Source organism: Equus asinus, chromosome 6 (genome assembly GCF_041296235.1).
Source record: "Equus asinus isolate D_3611 breed Donkey chromosome 6, EquAss-T2T_v2, whole genome shotgun sequence".
NCBI lineage: Eukaryota > Metazoa > Chordata > Mammalia > Perissodactyla > Equidae > Equus > Equus asinus.
In genome coordinates, this window is record NC_091795.1 from 63,492,454 (window position 1) to 63,514,754 (window position 22,301).

The 22,301-nt window shown below is 36.5% G+C and overlaps 1 protein-coding gene across 2 annotated transcripts in view; it reads left to right on the forward strand.

The window, feature by feature from the left end:
• PIGF (phosphatidylinositol glycan anchor biosynthesis class F) overlaps positions 1-22,301 on the forward strand; it is a 32,686-nt gene that overhangs the window by 4,796 nt on the left and 5,589 nt on the right. For both annotated transcript variants that reach the window (XM_014833237.3, XM_014833242.3), the window contains exon 5: positions 14,593-14,701. In XM_014833237.3, the coding sequence (XP_014688723.2) occupies positions 14,593-14,701 (109 nt within the window). The remainder of the gene's footprint in view (positions 1-14,592; positions 14,702-22,301) is intronic.

The following is a 22,301-nucleotide window of genomic DNA, read 5'->3' on the forward strand; positions in this document are numbered from 1 at the left end:
ATGATTCTCTCCCTGAGGATTTTGCATGTTCAAAGGACAGGAATGAAATGAGTAAACAATATGAGACTAAAATTGTGTAAATCAAACAATAGGTGCTGTAGAACTCAGAAGGGTAGGAGACCACTGAAGGAATGGTGCTGGAGGGGGCATAATTTACAAAGGACTTGGATCAGGAGTATGAGATCTGTGAGACGAAGGGGAAAGGGAAAGACACCTTGTGCTGGGGGATGAATGAAAGCATAGAAGCTGAAATGAATGTGGTATTTTTGTTTGATCTGGAAGGGAACAGCCACGGTAGAGCAGAGGATGCATGCTGGGAGCTAGGCTCCGTAAATTACTTTTTCTTTTTGAAAAGAGTACTGTTGGTTCCCCTTCAGAACCACCTTTGGATATTCATAAAGTCTCTAGAAAACAAAAGTATGATAATCATTGAAAGCTTTTTATCACATTGTTACCGTGGTGTCCAAAATGGAATTATTTCTTTCAGCATTTTAGTTTGAAGAGTTTAAACAGTGAAAACTAGTTGATTTATCCAGCTTTGAATTCAGTTTCTGATAATAGCATTAATGGTATATTTGGGGGAGACACTGTCATCTGATTCTACAGTTCTACTATTATATGGCATATTCATTCCTAAAAATCCCTGGAGTATGCAAAATTGGGCAATAAAAACCATAGAGCCTATGGGAAAGATGGGATTGGGGCATAATACTCAAAAACTTTATCATTAGCACATAAGAAAAGATAGGAACTCAATAAAAATGGTAGGACAGTTTTTATACATGTTAAATGGTTAAGGAATATATAAATATTGTAATACACATGGCACTTTTCCTTAGAAAAAACCTGAAATTTGCTTTTGGAAGTAGATGTGGGAAGGGTTACCTGTTGTGAGTTATTATGAAGTGGTAAAGGAGGGGTGTCTGAAATCTGATGGAAAGGTAAGGCCAAATGTGGAGGCTGTGGTTCATACACATGAGGGCAACTACGGTAGCTGGGAGATGGGTTTTTTAAATAGCATTGAGATATAATTCAAATACCGTACACTTCACATGTTTAAAGTGTACAATTCAGTGGTTTTTAGTATATTCACAGATATGTGCAACAATCACTACAGTCAATGTTAGAACATTTTCATCACCTCAAAAAGGTATGGCCTCCTTATCCTCCTTCCCCCAGCCCTAAGCAACCGCTAATCTACTCACTGTCTCTGTAGATTTGCCTGTTGTGAATGTTTCGTAAAAATGGAATCAGATAATAGGTGATCTTTTGTGATTGACTTCTTTCTCTTGGCATAATGTTTCCAAGGTTCATCCATGTTATATGTATCGGTACTTCATTCCTTTTTATGGCTGAATAACATTTCATTAGATGGTTGTATACCACATTTTGTTTATCTGTTTCTCAATCGATGGACTTCTGGGTGGTTTTCACTTTTTGCTATTATGAATAAACTGCTATAAACATTTGTGTGCAGGTTTTTGTGTGGATATATGTTTTCATTTCTCTTGGTTATATGCCTAGGAGTGGAATTGCTGGGTTGTAATAACTCCATGTTTAATCTTTTGAGGAACTGCCAGACTATTTTCTAAAGTGGTTGTACCATTTTACATTCCCTCAGTAGTGTATGAGGGCTCCAGTTCCCCCACATCCTGGCCAACAGTTGTTATCTGAGTTTTTATCCTAGTGGGTGTGAAGTGTTATCTCATTGTGTTTTTTATTGGCATTTCCCTGCCATCAAATGATGTCAAGCATCTTTTCATGTGCCTTTTGGCCATTGCATATCTTCCTTGGAGGAATATCTCTTCAGATTCTTGGCTCATTTTTTAATTGGGTTGTCTTTTTATTATTAAGTTGTAAGAGTTCTTTATATGTACTTGACAGAAGTCCCTTACCAGATACATCATTTGCAAATATCTTTTCCTTTTTGTGGGTTGTCCTTTCACTTTCTTGATAGTGCCCTTTGAAGCACAAAAGATTTTAATTTTGATAAAATCCAATTTATCTATTTTTTTGTTATTGTTGCTTCTGCTTTTAGGGTCATGTCTAAGAATCAATTGCCAAATTCAAGGTCATGAAGGTTTATTCCTATGTTTTCCTCGAAGAGTTTTATAATTTTAGTGCTTACATTTGGGTCTTTATCTGTTTTGTGTTAGCTTTTGTCTATAGTGTGAGGTAAGGGTCCAACTTCACTGGATAGCATGTGGCTATCCAGTTGTCCCAGCACCATTTGCTGAAAAGGTAATTTTTTTCCTTTGAGTGATCTTGGCACCCTTGTTGAAAATCAGTTGATCTTAAAGACGTGATTTTATTTTTGGACTCTCAATTCTTGTTCCATTGACATGTATGTCCATCCGTATGCCAGTACCACACTGTCTTGATTAGCTGGTAGATGTTTAAGGGGTGTGCATGTTTTGTGCTTTCCTTGCCTGGTAGGTGCAACTGGATGCATTTTTTGTGTGTTCACTTAATGTTTCTCACAGAAGAAATCACTCATATTGTTCCCTAAAATACAAATCAAATTGGAACAAATTTGAATATTCAAAACAAGCCTTATAGCAGAACTGTGTATATAAATTCCTAATATTTTAAAATTAAAAATAATAACACTTTAAAACTTAAGGGAAACAGAGAAACTATTCCTAGTTTCTCTTAGTAACTTACATGAATTTAATATGTATGCATTTTTCTGGGCCTATGTTAACCCCGTTTCTAATTTAAGCCTGAACTATATCTGGCAGTAATGCCTGTTAATTTCTGCTGGGTAAAAAAGAAAAATTTCATTTATTATAAAATTTGCCTTCTGAATCTTCTGAGATATGCAGAATAAATCTGTTGTCATCTTTTTTTCATACCTATCAGCATGTTATCCCTTCTCAGAAGGATCTATAACAAAAGTAAAACTAAAAATTATAGGAAGAAGAATACCAAATTCCAGCTAGCAGGCTGACGAAGATCCATTAGTTTGATAATACGTAGTGTAAAGGGTTTGGGTAGCTAAGTGCTAATGGGAATGCAAACTGGTTGAAACTCTATGAAGGGCAGTTTGCTAGTTATAAAAATTACAAATAGTCATCTTTGATCCAATGATCCTGCGTCTAGGATTTTATCTAAAAGATATACTTGCACACCTATAAAACGTTGAATACATAAGATTACTTGTTGAAGCATTGAAAATAGGCTAAATGTCCTTTAATAAAGGATGGATTAAGTTAGCTTAATCCACACCATGGAATACTATGCAGCTGTTTAAAAAAAAAACAAACTCTTTATTTACTGATACGTTATTAAATGGAGGAAAGAAAAGTGAAGAAATGTGTATAGGATGCAACCGTTTCTGTAAAAACTTGGCCGGGGAGACTAGATATACCTGTATGTCTTTGGAAAGATACATAAGACACTGATAAAACATTGGTTGTCTCTGGAGAGGGGATCTGAGAAGCTAGGAGACAAGGTAAGGAGACTTTCCACTGACTACCCTTTGGTGTCTTTTGAAATGCAAACCGAATTAATGTACTACCTAGTCAAAATGAAAATTATAATGAGTTAGATTTGGCCAATACTTAACTTACTTTCTGGCTTTTGAAAGTAAGGCCTGTGTTAAGAAGCTGTTAGATTTCTTTGGTCCTACCTAAAGTTCAGTAGACTGCAAAAATTATTCTAAAATTTCTAACATACAACCAGAGAACAGTTCAGTTCCTAGAGGACTATGGCTAAAAATAGTCAATTTGTAATACAAAACATTTTATTTATACACACAGAGCACGGCATGAAATAGTAATAATGCAACAATATTTTAATAACTTTTAAAGCATTTTCGTATATGTTATAGCATTTAATTCTCACAGTAATCTGGTGCAATACTCCTATTTTCACCATTTTCAAGATGGAGATACTGGAAAGCTGACTGGTTAAGTGATTTGCCCTCTATACCCAGTAAGAGGTAGCGCTGGGACTTGAATCCAGGTCATCTGAGGGTATAAAAGTTAGAAGACTCTAGTAATTGAGGATCAGAAAGTAAGTTATTGCCCTGTCTTCATTACTTAGTGGCCAAGTGATCTTAGACAAGCTATTTAACTTCACACATCCTCACATGTACAGTTGTCCCTTGGTATCCACAAGGGATTGGTTCTATGACCTCCTTTTCTCCCTAGATAGCAAAATCTGCTCAAGTCCCTTATATAAAATGGCATAGTATTTGCATATCACCTATGCACATTCCTCCCCATACTTTAAATCATCTCCAGATTACTTATAATACCTAATACAATGTAAATGCTTGTAAATAGTTGTTATACTGTATTGTTTAGGGAATCATGACAAGAAAAAAGTCTGTACGTGTTCAGTACAGATGCAACCACATAGGCCTTTCGATCTATTGTTGGTTGAATCCGGGGGTGCAGAACCCACAGATACAGAGTTTGCATGGTTATTGTCAGAACTGAGTAGGCTGATGAGTGAAATCAAATAGTAACTGCTCAAGAAACGTTTGTCAAATGGATTAGCAAATGTCAGGGAGCATTTTCATATTTTATACTTCCAACCCTGACTGATGTTTGTCTTAGTACTTTTTCCTGGTTTCAGTAACAGACCAAGGAGTGTAGGGCATAGAGAGCCAAGGAGAAGGAGGACCAGTTTTTTCAGTTCATTTAGTGTAAAGTTAACTTAAACTTTGTCATAAGAGGGGAACTTAAGTCTTCATATCTCCGCCATACATTAGTGATGTTTCGCTTTCTTCCCCAGCACTTTTATCACACTTGAAGGATTTAGTATCTAAATCATGTCAAATTTTGAATGAGGTAGGAAATGATTAATTTGATAGATTAGCCTGTTTAATGTTAGGGTTGACCTTCTTAAATGTTCACTTTTATGGAATACTTGTTTAAAAACTCAAAGATCTGGTGGTTCTGCAGTGATAATATGAAATACGCACAAAAAAATAATTACTTGTATATTATTTCTGAAATTGTCCCAGTATACAGTTAGCATTATTTATATTGAGTCACAACTTTAATTTCATAGAATTTTATTATTTAAGGAGGTTGTACAAAACATGAATAATTTTAGGTTTTTTCCTATTCAATAATAATTTACAACAGAAATTGAAGTGCTTATGCTATGGTTCTAATCCACTAAAAGTGATTAAAATACCTTAAAAGTACTGATTGAAGATTTTAGAGCTTTAAATATTTTTATCATTCATCCTGTGTTTTAGTATATAAAGCACTGTAGAATTTTTTTGTTTTATTTATTTAAAGCTGGCCCTTTTAGTATTATGGAACTGTGACTAATTCAAATGTTTAGTATGAATAAGCTAATTTTAAGTTGGGCTGACATCTTGCTCAGTGTTGAATCAATATAAATGTTTTATACTATAACAAAAATAAAGTGAAAAAATTATTATATCCTGATTTATAATGTATTTATTTGCATTTTTAATGTTGAGTAGATGATAATCAGATGAAGATTGAGAAACACAAAAGCTTTGATCTTGAGACTGTTTAGGAATAACAGCCAAGAGTAAAAGACCAGTTCTGATGCTGAGATTTAATATATAATTAAAAGACACTATTTAAACAAGAATTCTCCTCAAAGTAAATGTAAAGTTATTCCAGATAAAAAAGCAAAACAAAAGAATGCTATTTTGAAGAAAAACTTGAAGGTAGAAAAGTCATTCAGTTTCTTGGAAAATTCTGCCATCTTCTTTTTGGTATACTTATTACTGAATATACTCAATTCGTACTAGTTTAATTCTATTTGTTGCCTTATAAGTATTATTATAATTATAATTATTGTGAAGTTATTTTAATTTGTAGACTTTGTTATAAAGAAAAGTAATCTATATTTTTCACTCAAGTTTGCTTTGTGATTTTTATCAGTTCTTTCTTCTTTCTTTGGGCGGGGATAGGAGGAAGATTAGCCCTGAGCTAACTGCTGCCAATCCTCCTCTTTTTGCTGAGGAAGACTGGCCCAGAGCTAACATCCATGCCCACCTTCCTCTACTTTATACGTGGGACGCCTACCACAGCATGGCGTGCCAAGTGGTGCTATGTCCGCACCCGGTATCCAAACCACGAACCCCGGGCTGCCGAAGCGGAACATGTGAACTTAACTGCTGCGCCATGGGGCCGGCCCGATTTATCCGTTCTTTTATGCCGTTATTTGAATGTTTAAGTCAGAACCTGATCACTTTCAATGAACTAAAAAATTGAATTTCTGAATAAGTTCCTGAATCTGGTTATCTTGGTAAAGACAGTCAGTAAGACCAATTTGTGTAGACAAAGACAAAGGCTGCTTTTTCTCATCTTTGTACTGAAATGGATTTTATATTGAAAAAGACACTGTGGACATTAAGAGGGAAAAGATAGTGAATAACCAAAACTTTATACGTATGAAAAATAGGTAATTTAGCTTTAATGTGGGCACAAAAATTTAGTGGCAAAGAAGCATTGATTTTAATATTCAGTGGGGAAGGGGGAAGTTTATATAAGAATTCTGTAAAATATCTTTAGCCACTAGGAGGAGTGATGTGGTGTCTTTTAGATGAAGAGATCAACGACTAAAAAGATCAACTCCATTTCAACAAGCACTGTTTTGATGACAGCCCATCTACCTCAGGTACCTGATACAGGGTCTGACCCATAGTAGCCATTCAGAATGGCCTATTTCTCTCCATTAATATTTGATATAATGAATTTCAGTGGAGTAAAATAATATAGACAGTTACTCTCGGCTCATTGTCATGAAGATTGATCTGTAATATTGCTTTAGTCACTTTTTAAGATTGTTCACAGAACAGTGAGCCACTTATTCTGTTCTCAGCCCTACTGCCTGTGTTTATACATTCCTTAACTATGAAAAATTAGCCAATAATCATAGAATTCAGATGACTTTATTATGAGAATAAACCAATGTCAGTGCTGCTATAAATTAATAGGGAGGAATTTATGTTTTATTTCCTTTCTATCTTAATTGTTTATTACAAAAGAATACATATTGTAAAAATTCAAATAATAGACAAGTATAGAAAAGTTAAAGATCCTAGTAATTCTATCAAAGAATCAGTCATTTCTAACAGATTTTATATATTTTATTTTGACTATGCATATAACATATATGTAATTTTAAAACAAAAATAGTTATACTAGTCACTGCCAGTAACTTGCTTGTTTTTCACTTATTAATAATCTCTTAAGCAGGGCTGGCCAAGTGGTGTATTGGTTAAGCTCACGTGCTCTGCTTCAGCAGCCTGGAGTCACCGGTTTGGATCCCAGGCACAGACCCATGCACCGCTCATCAAGCCATGCTGTGGCGCATGCCACATACAAAGTAGGGAAAGATTGCCACAGATGTTAGCTCGGCAACAGTCTTCCTCGAGCAAAAAGAGGAAGACTGGCAACAGATGTTAGCTCAGGGCCAATCTTCCTCACCAAAAAAAAAATAAAAAAGAATGTCTTTAGGGGCTGGCCCTGTTGCCTAGTAGTTAAGTACTCCACTTCAGCAGCCTCGGTTTGGTTCCCTAGGCTTGGACCTGCACCACTTGGCACATGTGTTGTGGCTGTGGCCCACGTACAAAATAGAGGAAGCTTGGAACAACAGAAGTTAGCTCAGAGCAAATCTTCCTCACCAAAGAAAAAAAGGAATGTCTTTGTATTTACCTCTTCTTGCATAGTATCCTTAGTATATCTTCATCTATAAGGGATAGAAAACTTCAGCTTATATTGGTTTGAACAATAAGGAAACATTCTTTCGCATAACAAAGGTTGTGTGGTTCTAGATATAGATGGTCAAAGTGTGGCTGTGCTTCTTCTTGATTCTCCTGGTTCTTATCCTTGGGCTGGTAGTGAGAAGGCAGCAGCTTTTCCTTGAGTCTTCTAAACTAATCATCGGGAAAGAGAATGGAATCGCCATGATTCAATTAGTCTAATCATTAGTGATGAGGTGAATGTGGGGCAATTAATCATCATTACAAGTATACCATGTACCATGATTTATTTAACTAATTTCCTATTGAAGGTTATTATCAAATTTTCATAATTATAAATAATGTTGTTATGAATGTCTTTGTACCATGTAAAATCTTGTATACTTGTGCAAGGGTTTCTGTAAACTAGATTCCTGGTGTAGAATTCCTCGCTCACAAGTTGATAGACATTGCCTAACTAAAGTTCTAGTTTGAAGAATATGTATACACCTACATACTTAGAGGTTCATCTCTATCTGTAACTCTATATCTATATCTGTGTCTATCTCCCAGCAGAGTGCTGGTTTCCCTGAAGCCCCATCAGGGCTGTTTAGTTGTTATCAATCTACCAGGGCTGCTGCCTGCTGGGCTCTGCCAACGAGGCTGACTGCCACAGTAGCTTCATCCGATTTCTGATGGGACACATAAGCCCTGGTCAAACATTTTTAAAAGTTTGATTTATGGAACCACCATTTATTAAATTTAAGCTGAATATCACTGATTAAATCGCAGAGAGAGCATTTCCGTTACCCTGCCTCCGTTCTCTCCTGCCTCATTTTCAGAAAACTGGATGGAAAATAATATACAGTCCTCAAAATGCAGTTTCAAGACAGGAAAAATTGGTGCCAGTTAAGATGGGAAGACAGCTTCAAAGATAATTCACTCTTTGTCTCTGAGCAAACAGGTAGTCTGGGCAGCCTGCCTACGTGAAGTGTGGGCAAGATGAAAAGAAACGGCATGGCAGTCCTAAAAACACACTGGGGGTGGGGGGTGGGCGGGAGGAGAAATGCAGAAGACAGCCTGGGAGGAAATACTACCCAAGGAACAAAAACAAACTCCACAGTTTACCACAGAAAAATGTTATTAAGGTTATGAATTTAATAAAATAAGAGCTCAAAGATAAGATAAGGAAGCAAAATGAGGTGGAGAAGGAGATTGCAGAATTAATGAAATAAATTGAGACTCCAGACCACACCATTACAGATCATGAATTAGAAACATAGACAAGTTGGAAAATCAATTTCTAACCTGGAGGAAAGGTTTGAGCTAATCAAAATGAATTAGGGGTAGAGGAGGGATTGGGAAGTATAAAGCAATTAGGGAAGAAATGATAAATATAGAGAACAAAGGAGATCAACTTAAGACTAGTTAGCACCCCTAAAATACAAAACAAAACTAATTCAGAGATGTGTTAGAAGACAGTTTCCCCAAATAAAGGAATTACTCAGTTTATATATTAAGGAGGTTCACTATATCAAGAAAATAATTGAATGAATTAGGGTTTCAGAACAGAATATAAATACTATAAAAAATAAGCAAGAGAAGTTACACAGTAGGGAAAGGGAAGATGGAGAAAATGTAATTGTATCCCCAACTACTCTGGCTGTCCCCAGGTCCTGAGCCTAATTGGTACAGCCTCTTCGGGGAACAGGGATTAAATGGAGGTCTGTGTGCTGAACAGTGAGTACGCCTAGTCCTTTTCACCCGCCGGCCCAGAATACTGACAGCTAGGCTTATACCATTTAGGCAGAATATTGAAACCTAGGGAAAATGATACAAAAGAAAAACCTACAGATACAGACATTTGGGGGTTCTCCAAAAGGCAGGGTTCCTACCCAATCCCTGGTACCGTGAAGCCCACCAGTTGAATTGTGCTTCTGCACAGTGAACATCCAGTCAGCTGTTTAGTGTTTCAGTTTTTAAAAAAATAGCTTTATTGAGAGAAACTTCATATCATAAAACTCACCCATTTAAAGTGTACAATTTAATGGTTTTTAGTAGGGACACAGTTTTGTAACCATCTCCACAATCTAGTTTTAGAACATTTCCTCACCCCCAAAAGAAACTATGCCTATTGGCATCATCCTCCATTCCCACCCTTCTCTCCTCCCCCCACCCTCCCATCCCAGGCAACTACTAAAAATACTTTCTCTCTAGATTTGACTGTTCTGGATATTTCATATATAGTGTTTTAAGTAGAATGAGAAATAAAGAAACACTTAGACAGTTGAGAAACATCTCCAAAATGAAAACAACAAAAAAACTCAGTGGAAACAAAAGCAATATAAAAACCAGAAGATAACTTTAAAAAATGTCTACTTTTTACATCCATAAAACATGAACAGGAAGCTATCAAAAAGAATATTCACAGAACAAAAAAGCTCTTGGGAATTAAAAATATGATGAAAAAAAATTCAACAGAAGTAGAGACAAAGTTGAAAAGATCCCTTAGTCAAAAAGGCAAAGATATGGGGGCTGGCCCCGTGGCCGAGTGGTTAAGTTCGCGCGCTCTGCTGCAGGCAGCCCAGTGTTTCGTTAGTTCGAATCCTGGGCGCGGACACGGCACTGCTCATCAGACCACGCTGAGGCAGTGTCCCACATGCCACAACTAGAAGAACCCACAACGAAGAATACACAACTATGTACTGGGGGGCTTTGGGGAGAAAAAGGAAAAAATAAAATCTTTAAAAAAAAAAAAAGGCAAAGATATGGAAAATGAGTTAAAAGGTAAGAAAATCAGAGACTAATTCATAATGATAGTATTCCAAGCCAAAGAGTAAGAAAAGTGGAAAATTCTTAAGGGATCTGGACAGAGAAAGTCTTTAAATAAAAGAAAATTTCAAGAACCAAAGACTTGAGATTCTAGATTAAGAGGCCCGTGTATCTCCAGCATGATGCATGAAAAGTCGTCCACTCCAGGATGCGTTATTGTGACATTTTAGAGAGCTGGGAATAAAGAGGTGATTCTAAAGGCTCCCAGAGAGGGCGGGGGTGGGGTGGGGGGAGGGATGTGCTGCCTACAGAGCACTGGGGGCCAGAATGGCTCTAAACTTCTCAGCTGGGAGTCACAGAACAAAGGAGCAGTGCCTTCAAAATTCAGAGGCAAAATGATGTCCAACAATTATAGTAGAGTCATTTTCGGACTTTAAACATTGCTGAAATCTGTTTTCCATGTAACCTTTTCAGGATTCTGTTGCAGGAGGTGCTTTAAAAAAAAGAAAAGAAAATAGAAGGAGGAAGTCTCGGAATGTAGGAAATGAGACCCCAAAGCAACGAGAGAGGCAGAGGGAGTTCACGAGGCGATGGCGTAGGGCACTCGGTACAGCTGTGCCGTAGGCTTAGCGAGCGCCCAGCCCAGCCTGGAGCAGGTGAGGTGTCTCCAAGAAGAGAGAGAGCGCAGGCACGAGCTGCTGTTTAGTTTCTTTGGAATACTTGAGGATGATTTAGTGACAGGTAGGTTAGCAAATGGGGGGTAAAAAAAGAGGAAGTTCTTAACATCCAAAGAAAATTAAAAATTTACTCGAAGAAGGGAAAGGTAATTGTGGTTTACTGTGTGGTTCAGCTGTGATGAATATTTTCATAATCATAATGTAGACACTGCTATTGATTCAGCTGAGAGGAGGACATGTTACTGTGAAAGAGGATGATGAGTCAGAAATGTGTATGGAGATGGGAGCCTTGTGGCTAGAGCACCAAATCCTCCTCCATTGTAGAAAGCAGAAAGTAACTAAATCTTGAAAATTCTGTACATAATGTATGCTCTTTTAAATTAGCGGTATATAGAAGAAACAGTGAAGATTTGAAAGTGTCTGCCTCAGGAGCAGAAATCAGGAATGGGGAGGACTGCAGGGAGGAATTATTATTGTTGTGATCTTTGAGTTTAAAGATACTTATATGTATTATTTTGATCAAATTTTAATTTTAAAGGGGCTAGAGAGTTTTTCTATTTTTTAAATTAGGTCTTGGTTCCATTTTCTCTGCATTTATTATATGTAAGACCTAAACACTCTTGGATACATCAGAGGATACAAATAGAGGACCTCCTCTTGGATGTTAGCACTTTTTATTACAACAAATATGAGATGGCCACAAGTGTGCTGTAATGATAGAAAATATGAAGACATGGATCTTGCCCCTTAGCCTGAGGACCTTGGAGCTTAGAGGTTAGATAAGACATGTACATGAATCTCACTGAAACATAGCTCTGATCATAGCTGCCTTGATTTAAAACCTTCAGTGGCTCCTTTAGTCTGACTTTTAAGGCTGTTCTAAAATCCTAACCCTAAATCTACCACGATGAGATAACACTTGGTACCCACTACAGTGGCTATAATCAATAATAACAAGTGTTAGCAAGGATGTGGAAAAATGAAAACCGCCAAACACTGCTGGGGGAATATAAAATGGCTTAGCTCTTTGACAAACTGTCTTGCAATTCCTCAAAAGGTTAAACATAGAGTTGCCATATGACCCAGCAATTCTATTCCTTAGTATACCCCCAAGAAAAATGGAAACATATATCCACACAAAACTTGTTCATTAATGTTTATAGGAGCATTAGGCACAATTGCCAGAAAGTCCAGACAACTCAAATGTCCATCAACTCATGCGTGGAAAAAATAAAATGTGGTATATCCGTACAACAAAATATTATTTGGCAATAAAAAAGAATTTTTACATGGTACAAAATGGATGAATCTTGAAACATTATGCTAAGTGAAAGAAGCCAGTCACAAAAGACCCCACAATATATGATTCCATTTATATGAAATGTTCAGAATAGTTAAATCCATAGAAACAAAAAGCAGATTAGTGGTTGCCTAGGGCTGGGGGGGGGAGGGGAAATGGGGAGTGACTGCTAATGCGTAAAGGGTTTCATTTTGGGGTGATGGTTGCACAACTTTGTAAATATACTAAGAAACATTGAACTGTGCACTTTATTTTTTTTTTTTTTTTTTTTCCTTTTTCTCCCCAAAGCCCCCCCGGTACATAGTTATGTATTCTTCGTTGTGGGTTCTTCTAGTTGTGGCATGTGGGACACTGCCTCAGCGTGGTCTGATGAGCAGTGCCATGTCCGCACCCAGGATTCGAACCAACGAAACACTGGGCCGCCTGCAGCGGAGCGCGCGAACTTAACCACTTGGCCACGGGGCCAGCCCCAACGAACTGTGCACTTTAAATGAGTGAATTGTATGGCTCGAAAAAGATTTTCTGGGGCAAGTTTTTACTATACTCAATAAAGTAATTTTTAGAAATCCTAACTCTGACCTACTTTTCTAGTTGTCCACTTGGCCTCAACCAGTTTTACTGATGTCCCTTTTACCTGCAGTCCAGCTCTTTTTCCAGTTCTTCAAGACCAAATGCTACCCATTCTTCCAAATCCAGCTGAACTTCCTGCTCATCCATAAAATGGAAAAAGTAAACTCTTTCCAGCAGAAAGTAAACTCTGCTCTCGGCCTCTACCAGACTTGGTGTCTCCGGGCACATCACTTTCCGTATCGCAACATAGAGGAGTTGCATGTTGAGTGAAAGCTAGTCAACATTTGTCAGCCACATATAGTCAAAAATTACCCTGGAAAATCCTTTAAATTGCCCAACGGCACAGTTCTCTCTTTGCATTCAACTTGCCAGTTTTTTCCCAAGATTGGAACGGATCACTGTTCTGTTAAATGCTAGTTGAAGACATTGACTTGCATTTATAGGTGTTATGTAAAATAAAAAAAGATAAAGCCCAGCAAATAACAGAAATTTGGATATATGGTGATTGGCTCCAACCTTCTTCCAGCCTCCATTTTCAGTAGAAAGAAGTCAAAGCTCTTACCTTGTGTGGGTGTTGGAGGGGGAATAATGAGAAGGTGATAGAGGGGTTGATTTATGACTGACTGGTCATCTGGGACTTCTTTAATTCAGTGTACATTTTGTGTGTAATAATTGGCCTACTTCTAATGAAAGAAATCATCTAACAAAGCAAATGTTTTCCCCTTTTTCCACACCAGCTGGAAGGAACTGCTTTTCATAAAACTTCATAATAACTCAACCTTGTATTCTAAACAATTGAATATTTGGAGCCTCCCCTTACTGTGTTGTGGTGGGATTTTGCTCTGCTGTAACCAAACTCACGTTCTACATGGCTAAGTGGTCACACTATGAGGGGCGGCCTGAAACCAAGATTTACTGAAAGAATGGCAGAATTAGGTCTTTACACTGTAAGATGTGCACTTAAATAAGAATGGTGGGCAAAATCACTGGATCTTTTGAAATACTTTGTTTTCAGTCTCTACTCCTTCCCCACCAAATAGAGTTGATTTGTTTTAGTGAAATGTGCCATACAAAGGACTAGTGGAGTAAATGATGCTCCCTCTGTACGATGGAATCTAGTATAACCGTTAAAGGAAAACACAGCAGCAAAACTGGGCTTATAACATGATGCGTTAGAGTTTTGTTTTGAAGGATATATAAATATATGTGTGCATATATGCAAATATGTCTATATTATTCTAAACAAAATTGTATGTGTATTTGTGCATGCATAAAATATTTCTGCAAGGATATGTATTAAATTGGTAGTAGCACTTGCTTCTGGGGAGAGGGTGAGAGGAAGACTTCACTTTCATTGCATATGCTCTTTTGTATTGTTTGACTTTCACCATGTGTATATGTTACCTTTCCAACTGAAAATTGGAATTAATTGTTAATAGTTCATGATAAATTTTTATATGTCAATTTGAGATGCTAAATTTAAATGAACAGAACATAGATATATAGTGTTAATTTGTGCTCCTGTTTTGTTTGATTTTCCAGCAGCTAAGATAGATACCGCCAGTGATTTACATATTTGTGTTTTACAGAGTTACGTCTGTTTGGGAGAACAGCCTCCAGATCACTACAATTTCTAGTTTCGTAGGAGCATGGCTTGGAGCCTTTCCTATTCCACTCGATTGGGAAAGACCGTGGCAGGTTGGTTTCAGCTATTTAAAGCAACAAAATAAATGTTTGTACAATGAGAGTAAAACTGGTGAAGTTAACTAGTATGTATATGTAAATTGTTTTGTTGTTCAGTTAACTAGGGAAGTTATCTAGGCCACTTCTTCTTGGGACCTGTCTCAGTGCCACAGGCATCCAGATCAGTCTGGTTCTATCTTCCATCACTATTTTTTCTACTTATATAAGCTTAGTTTGCGAATATGTATAGGGGTTTTTTAAAAATAGGCTAGAAGTTGCAGGAATTTCCTGTTTTCCATTTTGGTATTCATTGCCTTTGTGGTCTTAGATTCATGTTTTCTTAACTTGATTGACAGCCAAATTGAATGTTGATCTTGCAATATTTTTTAAAAGCATACAGCAAAGTAGGTTTTGAAATGGGGTATGTGATATTGAAGGAAGCTCATAAACTCAAGTTTTTCATTTCTTATCACAATAGGGCATAGCTAAGAAGTTAGGTAAAGCACTATGAGATAAGTGTTCTTTTTATCGCCATTTTACAGGTAAGAAAACTGATACCTAGAGGATATGTAATATTTCCAAAGTAACTGAGCTAGTAATGGATATATCTTTGTCTTAATTTTTAATGGCTTCATAGTATGCCACTCTATAGCTATTCCAAAGTTTATTTAACAAATTCACTATTGATATTTAGGTTATTGCCAATATTTTACTGTTAAAAACAGTGCTGTGATAAACATCTTAGAATCTATATCTTTCTGGATTTTCCCAATTATTTTCTTGCGGTCATTTCTCCCAAATGGAATTGTGGTATTAAAAATAAATATACTTTTCTTTTTCCAACATGAAGAGAATTTTTTTCTGATTACAAAGACAGTATACATTTATTTAGAAAATTTAAGCTACATTAATAATTATAAAGAAGGAAAAATTATCAAATATCCAACTACCCAGAGGCAACCTCCATTTGCATTTTGATGATAATTTTTGCAGTTCTCGCTCCATGTGTGTAACTATTCATAATAGATGTTATTTTTAATCTTTTTTCCCCTTCAACAGCATATTATGGAGCTCATTCCATGTCAGTGAGAATTTACTTATATGTATATTCCATTATTTGGGTAAAATCATATGCCAATTTCTTATTAATGAACATTTAAATTGTTTACACTTTTAACTAATATTAATTTATTATTATTATCAATTATAGTGATTATCATACTTAAACATACATCTTTGCATATTTGTCCAGTTTGCTCTTTAGTGTAAATTCCTAGGTAATGAATGACTGGGTTAAATCTTTGATACATATCTCACTTTCCAAAGGCTCTTGAGGGATCCAGATTGTATGTCTTGCACTTAACTGCCTACTTTTAAGTCTGTTCTTTGTGCTTTCTGTTAGATGTTGTGTCTCCCAAACAGACGAGTTGCTCGTTTACTTTCACTAAGGATGGTGGGTTTGCCTTTTCCTATTGGTTCTTCATCTACTGTATGTTATAGATATCCCTGGGCCTGGGATGTGTGGTGTCACTGATACCCTTCCCGAGGTTTTAGTGCTAATAAAGGTTTTCTTTCTATTTCCTTGGCCATCTCAGTGATCATTGAGAGGTGGGGATTCATTTGTACTCAAGTTACCATCTTATGGAACTGAATTTCATGCAGTGGTGTCAGTGATATCTAAATTGGAGCACAACCGAAATCATTGAAACATATACATAGAAAATTCTGTTTTCCTGTGTAGTGGATTACTTTCAGATGTATGCAATTAAATCTAAATACAAAGTATTGATATGTAAAAGCACCATGAGCCATCAGCTTTAATGAGTTGGTAAGGTAATATGTAATTAACATGTCAGTTTGCATATAGATGGAATTTGATATCTTGTTAAAATCTTCTGTTTACAAGACCATGTGGAAGTAGAAACTGAATCATGGGGCGTAGATGTGCCTTTGTAAAATCTGGGATTAGTCTTTCATAGAAAGTGTGTATGTTAATTACTTACAATCCAGTTATCCATTTTGGATTGTTCTTTTCTACCTCTTGTTTACAGTAAGAGGTGAGCTGGATCTAAATTGATGGTATCAGACTTTTAAAATCAACATAAAGTTTCCATTTGAATTACTGACTTTTAAAAAATATTTTCTAGCTGGCTAATTTAAATATATAACAAGTGTCGGTCTTCATTAAGAGTGTTTCATTTGATTGGAATATTACTGGTTGTTTAATTATCTTTACTCTTGGGTTGTTTTTATACTGTCCCAAGGTAATGACCCACTTCTTCACTATAATCTTTTAAAATTATGATATATACTGTTGGTGGCATGATAGAATGATGTATAGTTAATCATCTTTTATTCACATAATAATTACCTGCCTCTCTCCCTTTTAGCAGTTTTTTTTTAATGCAGGTTTTTATTTATTTATTTTTTTATTTTGAGGAAGATTAGCCGTGAGCTAACTACTGCCAATCCTCCTCTTTTTGCTGAGGAAGACTAGCCCTGAGCTAACATCCATGCCCATCTTCCTCTACTTTATATGTGGGACGCCTACCACAGCATGGCTTTTGCCAAGCGGTGCCACGTCCGCACCCGGGACCCGATCTGGCGAACCCCGGGCCACCGAGAAGCGAAACGTGCAAATTTAACCACTGCACCACCGGGCCGGCCCCCAGCTTTTAGCAGTTATTTACTGATAAACTAGAGAAATGATGAGGTTTCATTTTTTATTTCACTTTTTATTTTCAGCAAACAAGGTTTTTCGTTTTGTTCTGTTTTTTTTTTTTATAAGTCTACACAGAATAAGTACTCAGTGTGGCTCATGATGCTGACAGAATCTGCCAGAAAAACAATAAATCAAATAAAGGAATATGGAGATTTTTCTAGAGCAAAATTTCATGAGAAGATACTACTGTATACACTTTATTATCTAAAATATAACATGTATTAAGAAGAGATTTTAGTTCTTTGTTCCTTGTAGCCCGATACAGATTTGATAGGTTTGTGGTAAAGCAAGTTTTTCTGGATCATGATCTGGTTTTATTTATATTCTAGTCAGAGAAACAAGAGTATCTGGCTAAGCAATTATACCTTTGTTAAAAATGCACACACACAAACAACCCCTCAAAAACTTTTACGTGTTTTGGTTCAATTTTCTCTACTTTGAACTCAAATCTGACTTTGTATAAAGTTCCAGAGGCCAAACATAAGATTATAATGATGTAAGTTCTGTATTGAGCAATTTCAAACATATTTATATTTTTTTAATTGTTTCATCACTAAATGACTGGAAAGGCCCATTGAAAATATGTAATCTCAACAGAAGAGTTTTTCACGTACTAATATGAATTTTAAATAATTTTAAGTAGTGACAAGTGCTGAAAGGTGTGCCGGGCATCTTTACAGTTGGAGGAAGCCTTCCCACTGTAGGAGCAGCAAGAGGATTTGGCAGGGTGGCCACCTACTACATTGCTGGTCATCTTTGCTGTTGTTTAAGAAATGATTTGAAAGTCATCTTACTTCTCTTCCCTGCCTAATTATTTGCCTTTAAATATCAGCAAGAAAATAAATACTTGAATTGCCCATAACCCAGACAGCTTTCTTCACTCCCAGAGAAAGCCTACAGTCACTGACAAAATAAAGACTTTGGGGAAAAACTTTGTACATTATTATTTGATCCTTTATCTGCTGTAACTAAATAGCTAGTCAGTAAGTATTTGTTGAATTCTTACTGTGTACAAAGCATATAGTCTACGTAAGTGTAACAGATACTTAAATATTACACAGGACTGGAATTTAATGATTTGGTAACATTAATTTAGATTCAGATTGTGATTTAGATTCAGATTCAGATTTAATATGCTCTAATATTTTGTAGAATAGATAGTTATGAGCTTTTCATCTGGAAAATGTCTTAATTCTTTCCTTTATCAAAAATGGGCATTTCATGTTACAAAAAAATTTAATGGGAGGTTAAGAAATGTTGGTTATTCTCAGCAGAGGAAATCTGCCACGTTTCATTACTACGTAGACAGATAACACGATTATTAAGAGCTTTGGCATCAGATTACTGAGTTCAAATCCTGGCTCTGTCACTTGGTAGTGAGGATTAAATAATATAATTCTTCTAAAGTACTTGGTTCAGAACCCGTCACATAGTTACTGCTTAATTAACATTGTAGGCATTTGTGATCTATAATGACTATATTTTTAGCCTTACAAAAAAATGCAAATTCCATTATTTGAGTTCTCAAAGTGTTAGAGAGTGCGTTAATTGTCTCAGTTGGTTATTTTATTCATTCTGCCCAGCAGTCCTTCAGTTGGTCATGTGGGTTGTTAAGTCATCTTTTTGTTTCTCTGGTATTTAGATATTTAGGGTAATTGGAGTTCACATAATTTTCAATCCTGTCTGACAGGCAATAGAAAGAAAACATAACATTTCTGATCTATGTATGTACCAGGCAGGGGGCTTGGCACTATCACAGAAGTAACTTAATCCTGACAATCATGTTGCAAGGTGTGTTTCATTCCCATTTCTACACAGAAGAAAGTCAGTGTGGGGAGAGGAGGACACATCTTGCTCAACATTACCTGGCTGATGAGAGGAGGACTTACTATCCAAACCAGAGCCCCAGGACACGATTCTCCTCGTTGCTGGAGACTCTGAAACGTGGCTTTTCTTTTTCAAAAATGGCTGTAGCTTGGATCTCTTTGGGAAAGCTTGAGTAGTTAATTACATCGCATTTCTTTCCCACATAAGACTTTCACTTAAAAGACACTTCACTTAAATACACCACACTCTGCTGGTGTATTTTAGACCATAACATTTAATACCTTTGTAGGAGAGTGTTTGAAGCTAATATGCAAAGCTTTTGTGCCTAGAAAACCCACAAATGCCTTTAAATTCTGGACCTCAATGCAACTCTCCCAAAATGGAATGCAACCAAATAATGACATCTCTTCTGAGCATACTTACTTCTTACAAAGTTAAAAAGCAAAATTGATTGAGATTGTCTTTAAAACAATTTAAAATCTTTAAAAAATATTAGTGCTTATTCCCATCAGAGACCAGATAAATGAGGCATTGTTATATTTAAAAATCCTTTTTTGTTTTCTCTAGTTGTATCAGGTTAAAAATTTAATATTTGTGAAACATATATTGATTTTCTAAAGTCACAGATGGCACAGCTAATTCTTTCATAAATCAAAGCTAGAGATCATAAGGATTATAACTAAATGGATTACTGCAAATAGTGCTAGAGTGAGGGATAAAACTACAATTATGGATTTAATTATTGAAGAGTTGTATGTTTTTAGGTTAACTGGTGTTTCTGTTACCACAGGTATTATACTGTTTTACACGGACCAAAATAAAATATTAATTTATATGATTTATATGGTTCAAGCATGGAAAAAAAACGATAATACTTAACTGACAGAAAATGGTTTTGATTTGAAAGGTGGGCTCACTCTAGGGTGATCGTGTTGCTAATGCTCAGCTAGCAGGACTTTCGTGTGGGAGAGAAACTGCTGGCCAAGTTACCTCATTTGCATGATCTTGGCAAGGACCATTTAGTGTTTTGACAAGAAGTTCCAGACCAGGGACTACACACAAGAGCTGTTCCTAAATCTGTGCTCTCAGTCATAGCAGAGTGGTGGAATATACAGGGATCAGTGCAGATTTACAACCCGAGAAATGTATCCAGATGAGTGGATTCATCTGTCCCTGTATCAGACAATGGCATTTGCTGTAAGAACATCTGGAAAACACATCACTTACAACCAAATTCAGAGGAAAATATAAATGATCATTTAAAACCAGTAGAAGTGTCAGCAGGCTTTGAAAGATGAATTCTGTCAGTCATGCAAATTTGTGATAAGCACAATAAACAAAACAAACATATTAAAAAGTAGCTTGTGAGAAATTTAGAACTAGCTGCCTGGGTTTTATCTTCCCTTATTTATCTGAAAGAGCCAGTAATCCTAAATGGTTCTGAGTTGTTCTGAGAGTTTCTGGGTGTTCTGATCTGCAGATATGTCAGTGTCCCCATGGTATCTGGGACAGCATATACCTCTCCAAAATTATAACTAGATTCCAACACATTTTTTAAGAATTTATGTTATTAAAATGTTTCCAAAATTAAGTAATCTTAGTTTGCTCCTTAATTGCTTGGTTCATGTAGGAACTCAATGGATAGTTTTGAATGATTAGAGTCATTCAAATGGAGACTAATTGTACAAATGTCTACCAGTGGTAGGTTTTAGCAATTTCTGTACTTATGCTTCTTAAAATTTATGAAAAACAACAGCTAAGAGCAGGAATCACCCTTCTATTTCTGAGATGAGGCTACATATGGTTAATATAATGCAGTCTGTTGTATAGCTCTTGAGCATTTTCTCTTGTGAGCTTTATACTCCCCAGACATTCATGCAAAGAATAGCATGTATTAAACATGATTATATTACAAGGGCAAGGGAATAGTGCCTATAGCTCAGTATAACATTGCTCATGAACTGTTTTATTTGTTCTAAACTGCTGGTTCTAATTATTACCTAGCAGGTAATACCTAGCAGTTATTACCTAGCTTATACTTATGTAAGTATTTGCTTACATAAGTGATCATGTAAGTTTAAGGTTTTTTTTTTTGAGGAAGATTAGCCCTGAGCTAACATCTGCCGCCAATCCTCCTCCTTTTGCTGAGGAAGGCTGGCCCTGAGCTAACATCTGTGCCCATCTTCCTCTGCTTTATATGTGGGACGCCTACCACAGCATGGCTTGACAAGTGGTGCCATGTCTGATCTGAACCGGTGAACCCTGGGCCGCCGAAGTGGAATGTGCGCACTTAACCACTGCGCCACTGGGCCAGCCCCAAAGTTTAATTTTTAAGTTATATCATGTAATATACAAAATGATACTGATGGGTGGTACTTTACAGCTTTTGTGACAGAATTTAAAATATTACTTCGTTTAGTACGGTAGCTCCATGTTTTAAGTACAAGAGGTACTATTATCCCTGTTTTGCACATTGGGAAACAGGCTCAGATGTTAAGTGACCTGGCCAAGGTCATACGGCCAGTAAGTGACTGACCTGGCCCTGCAGCTCAGATTGTTCTCCCTCCACTGTCCCATGCTGCTTCTCAGAAAAGCAAAGTAAAGCTCCCAAGGAAAATATGATGTATTTTTTAAAGTCGCCTAATGTTTTTACATAATTTTAAGCTTTTTGTTGGATATTTTAAACTAATTTTCAAAAAAATCATCATCATTAATTATTTCGGAAAACCTGCAGCAGCTCATAAATTGCCACAGTCAGTAACATAACCAAACTAGCTGTTATAGGAGTATCAAAAACTTGCGGATATCGTTTTTTTTTTTTTTTTAAAGATTGGCACATGGCCTAACATCTGTTGCCAATCTTCTTTTTCTTTTCTTTTTTTTTCTTCTTCTCCCCAAAGCCCCCCAGTACATAGTTGTATATTCTAGTTGTGAGTGCCTCTGGTTGTACTGTGTGGGATGCCACCTCATCATGGCCTGACCAGCGGTGCTGAGTCCACGCCCAGGATCCGAACCCGTGAAACCCTGGGCTGCCGAAGCAGAGCGCACCAACTTAACCACTTGGCC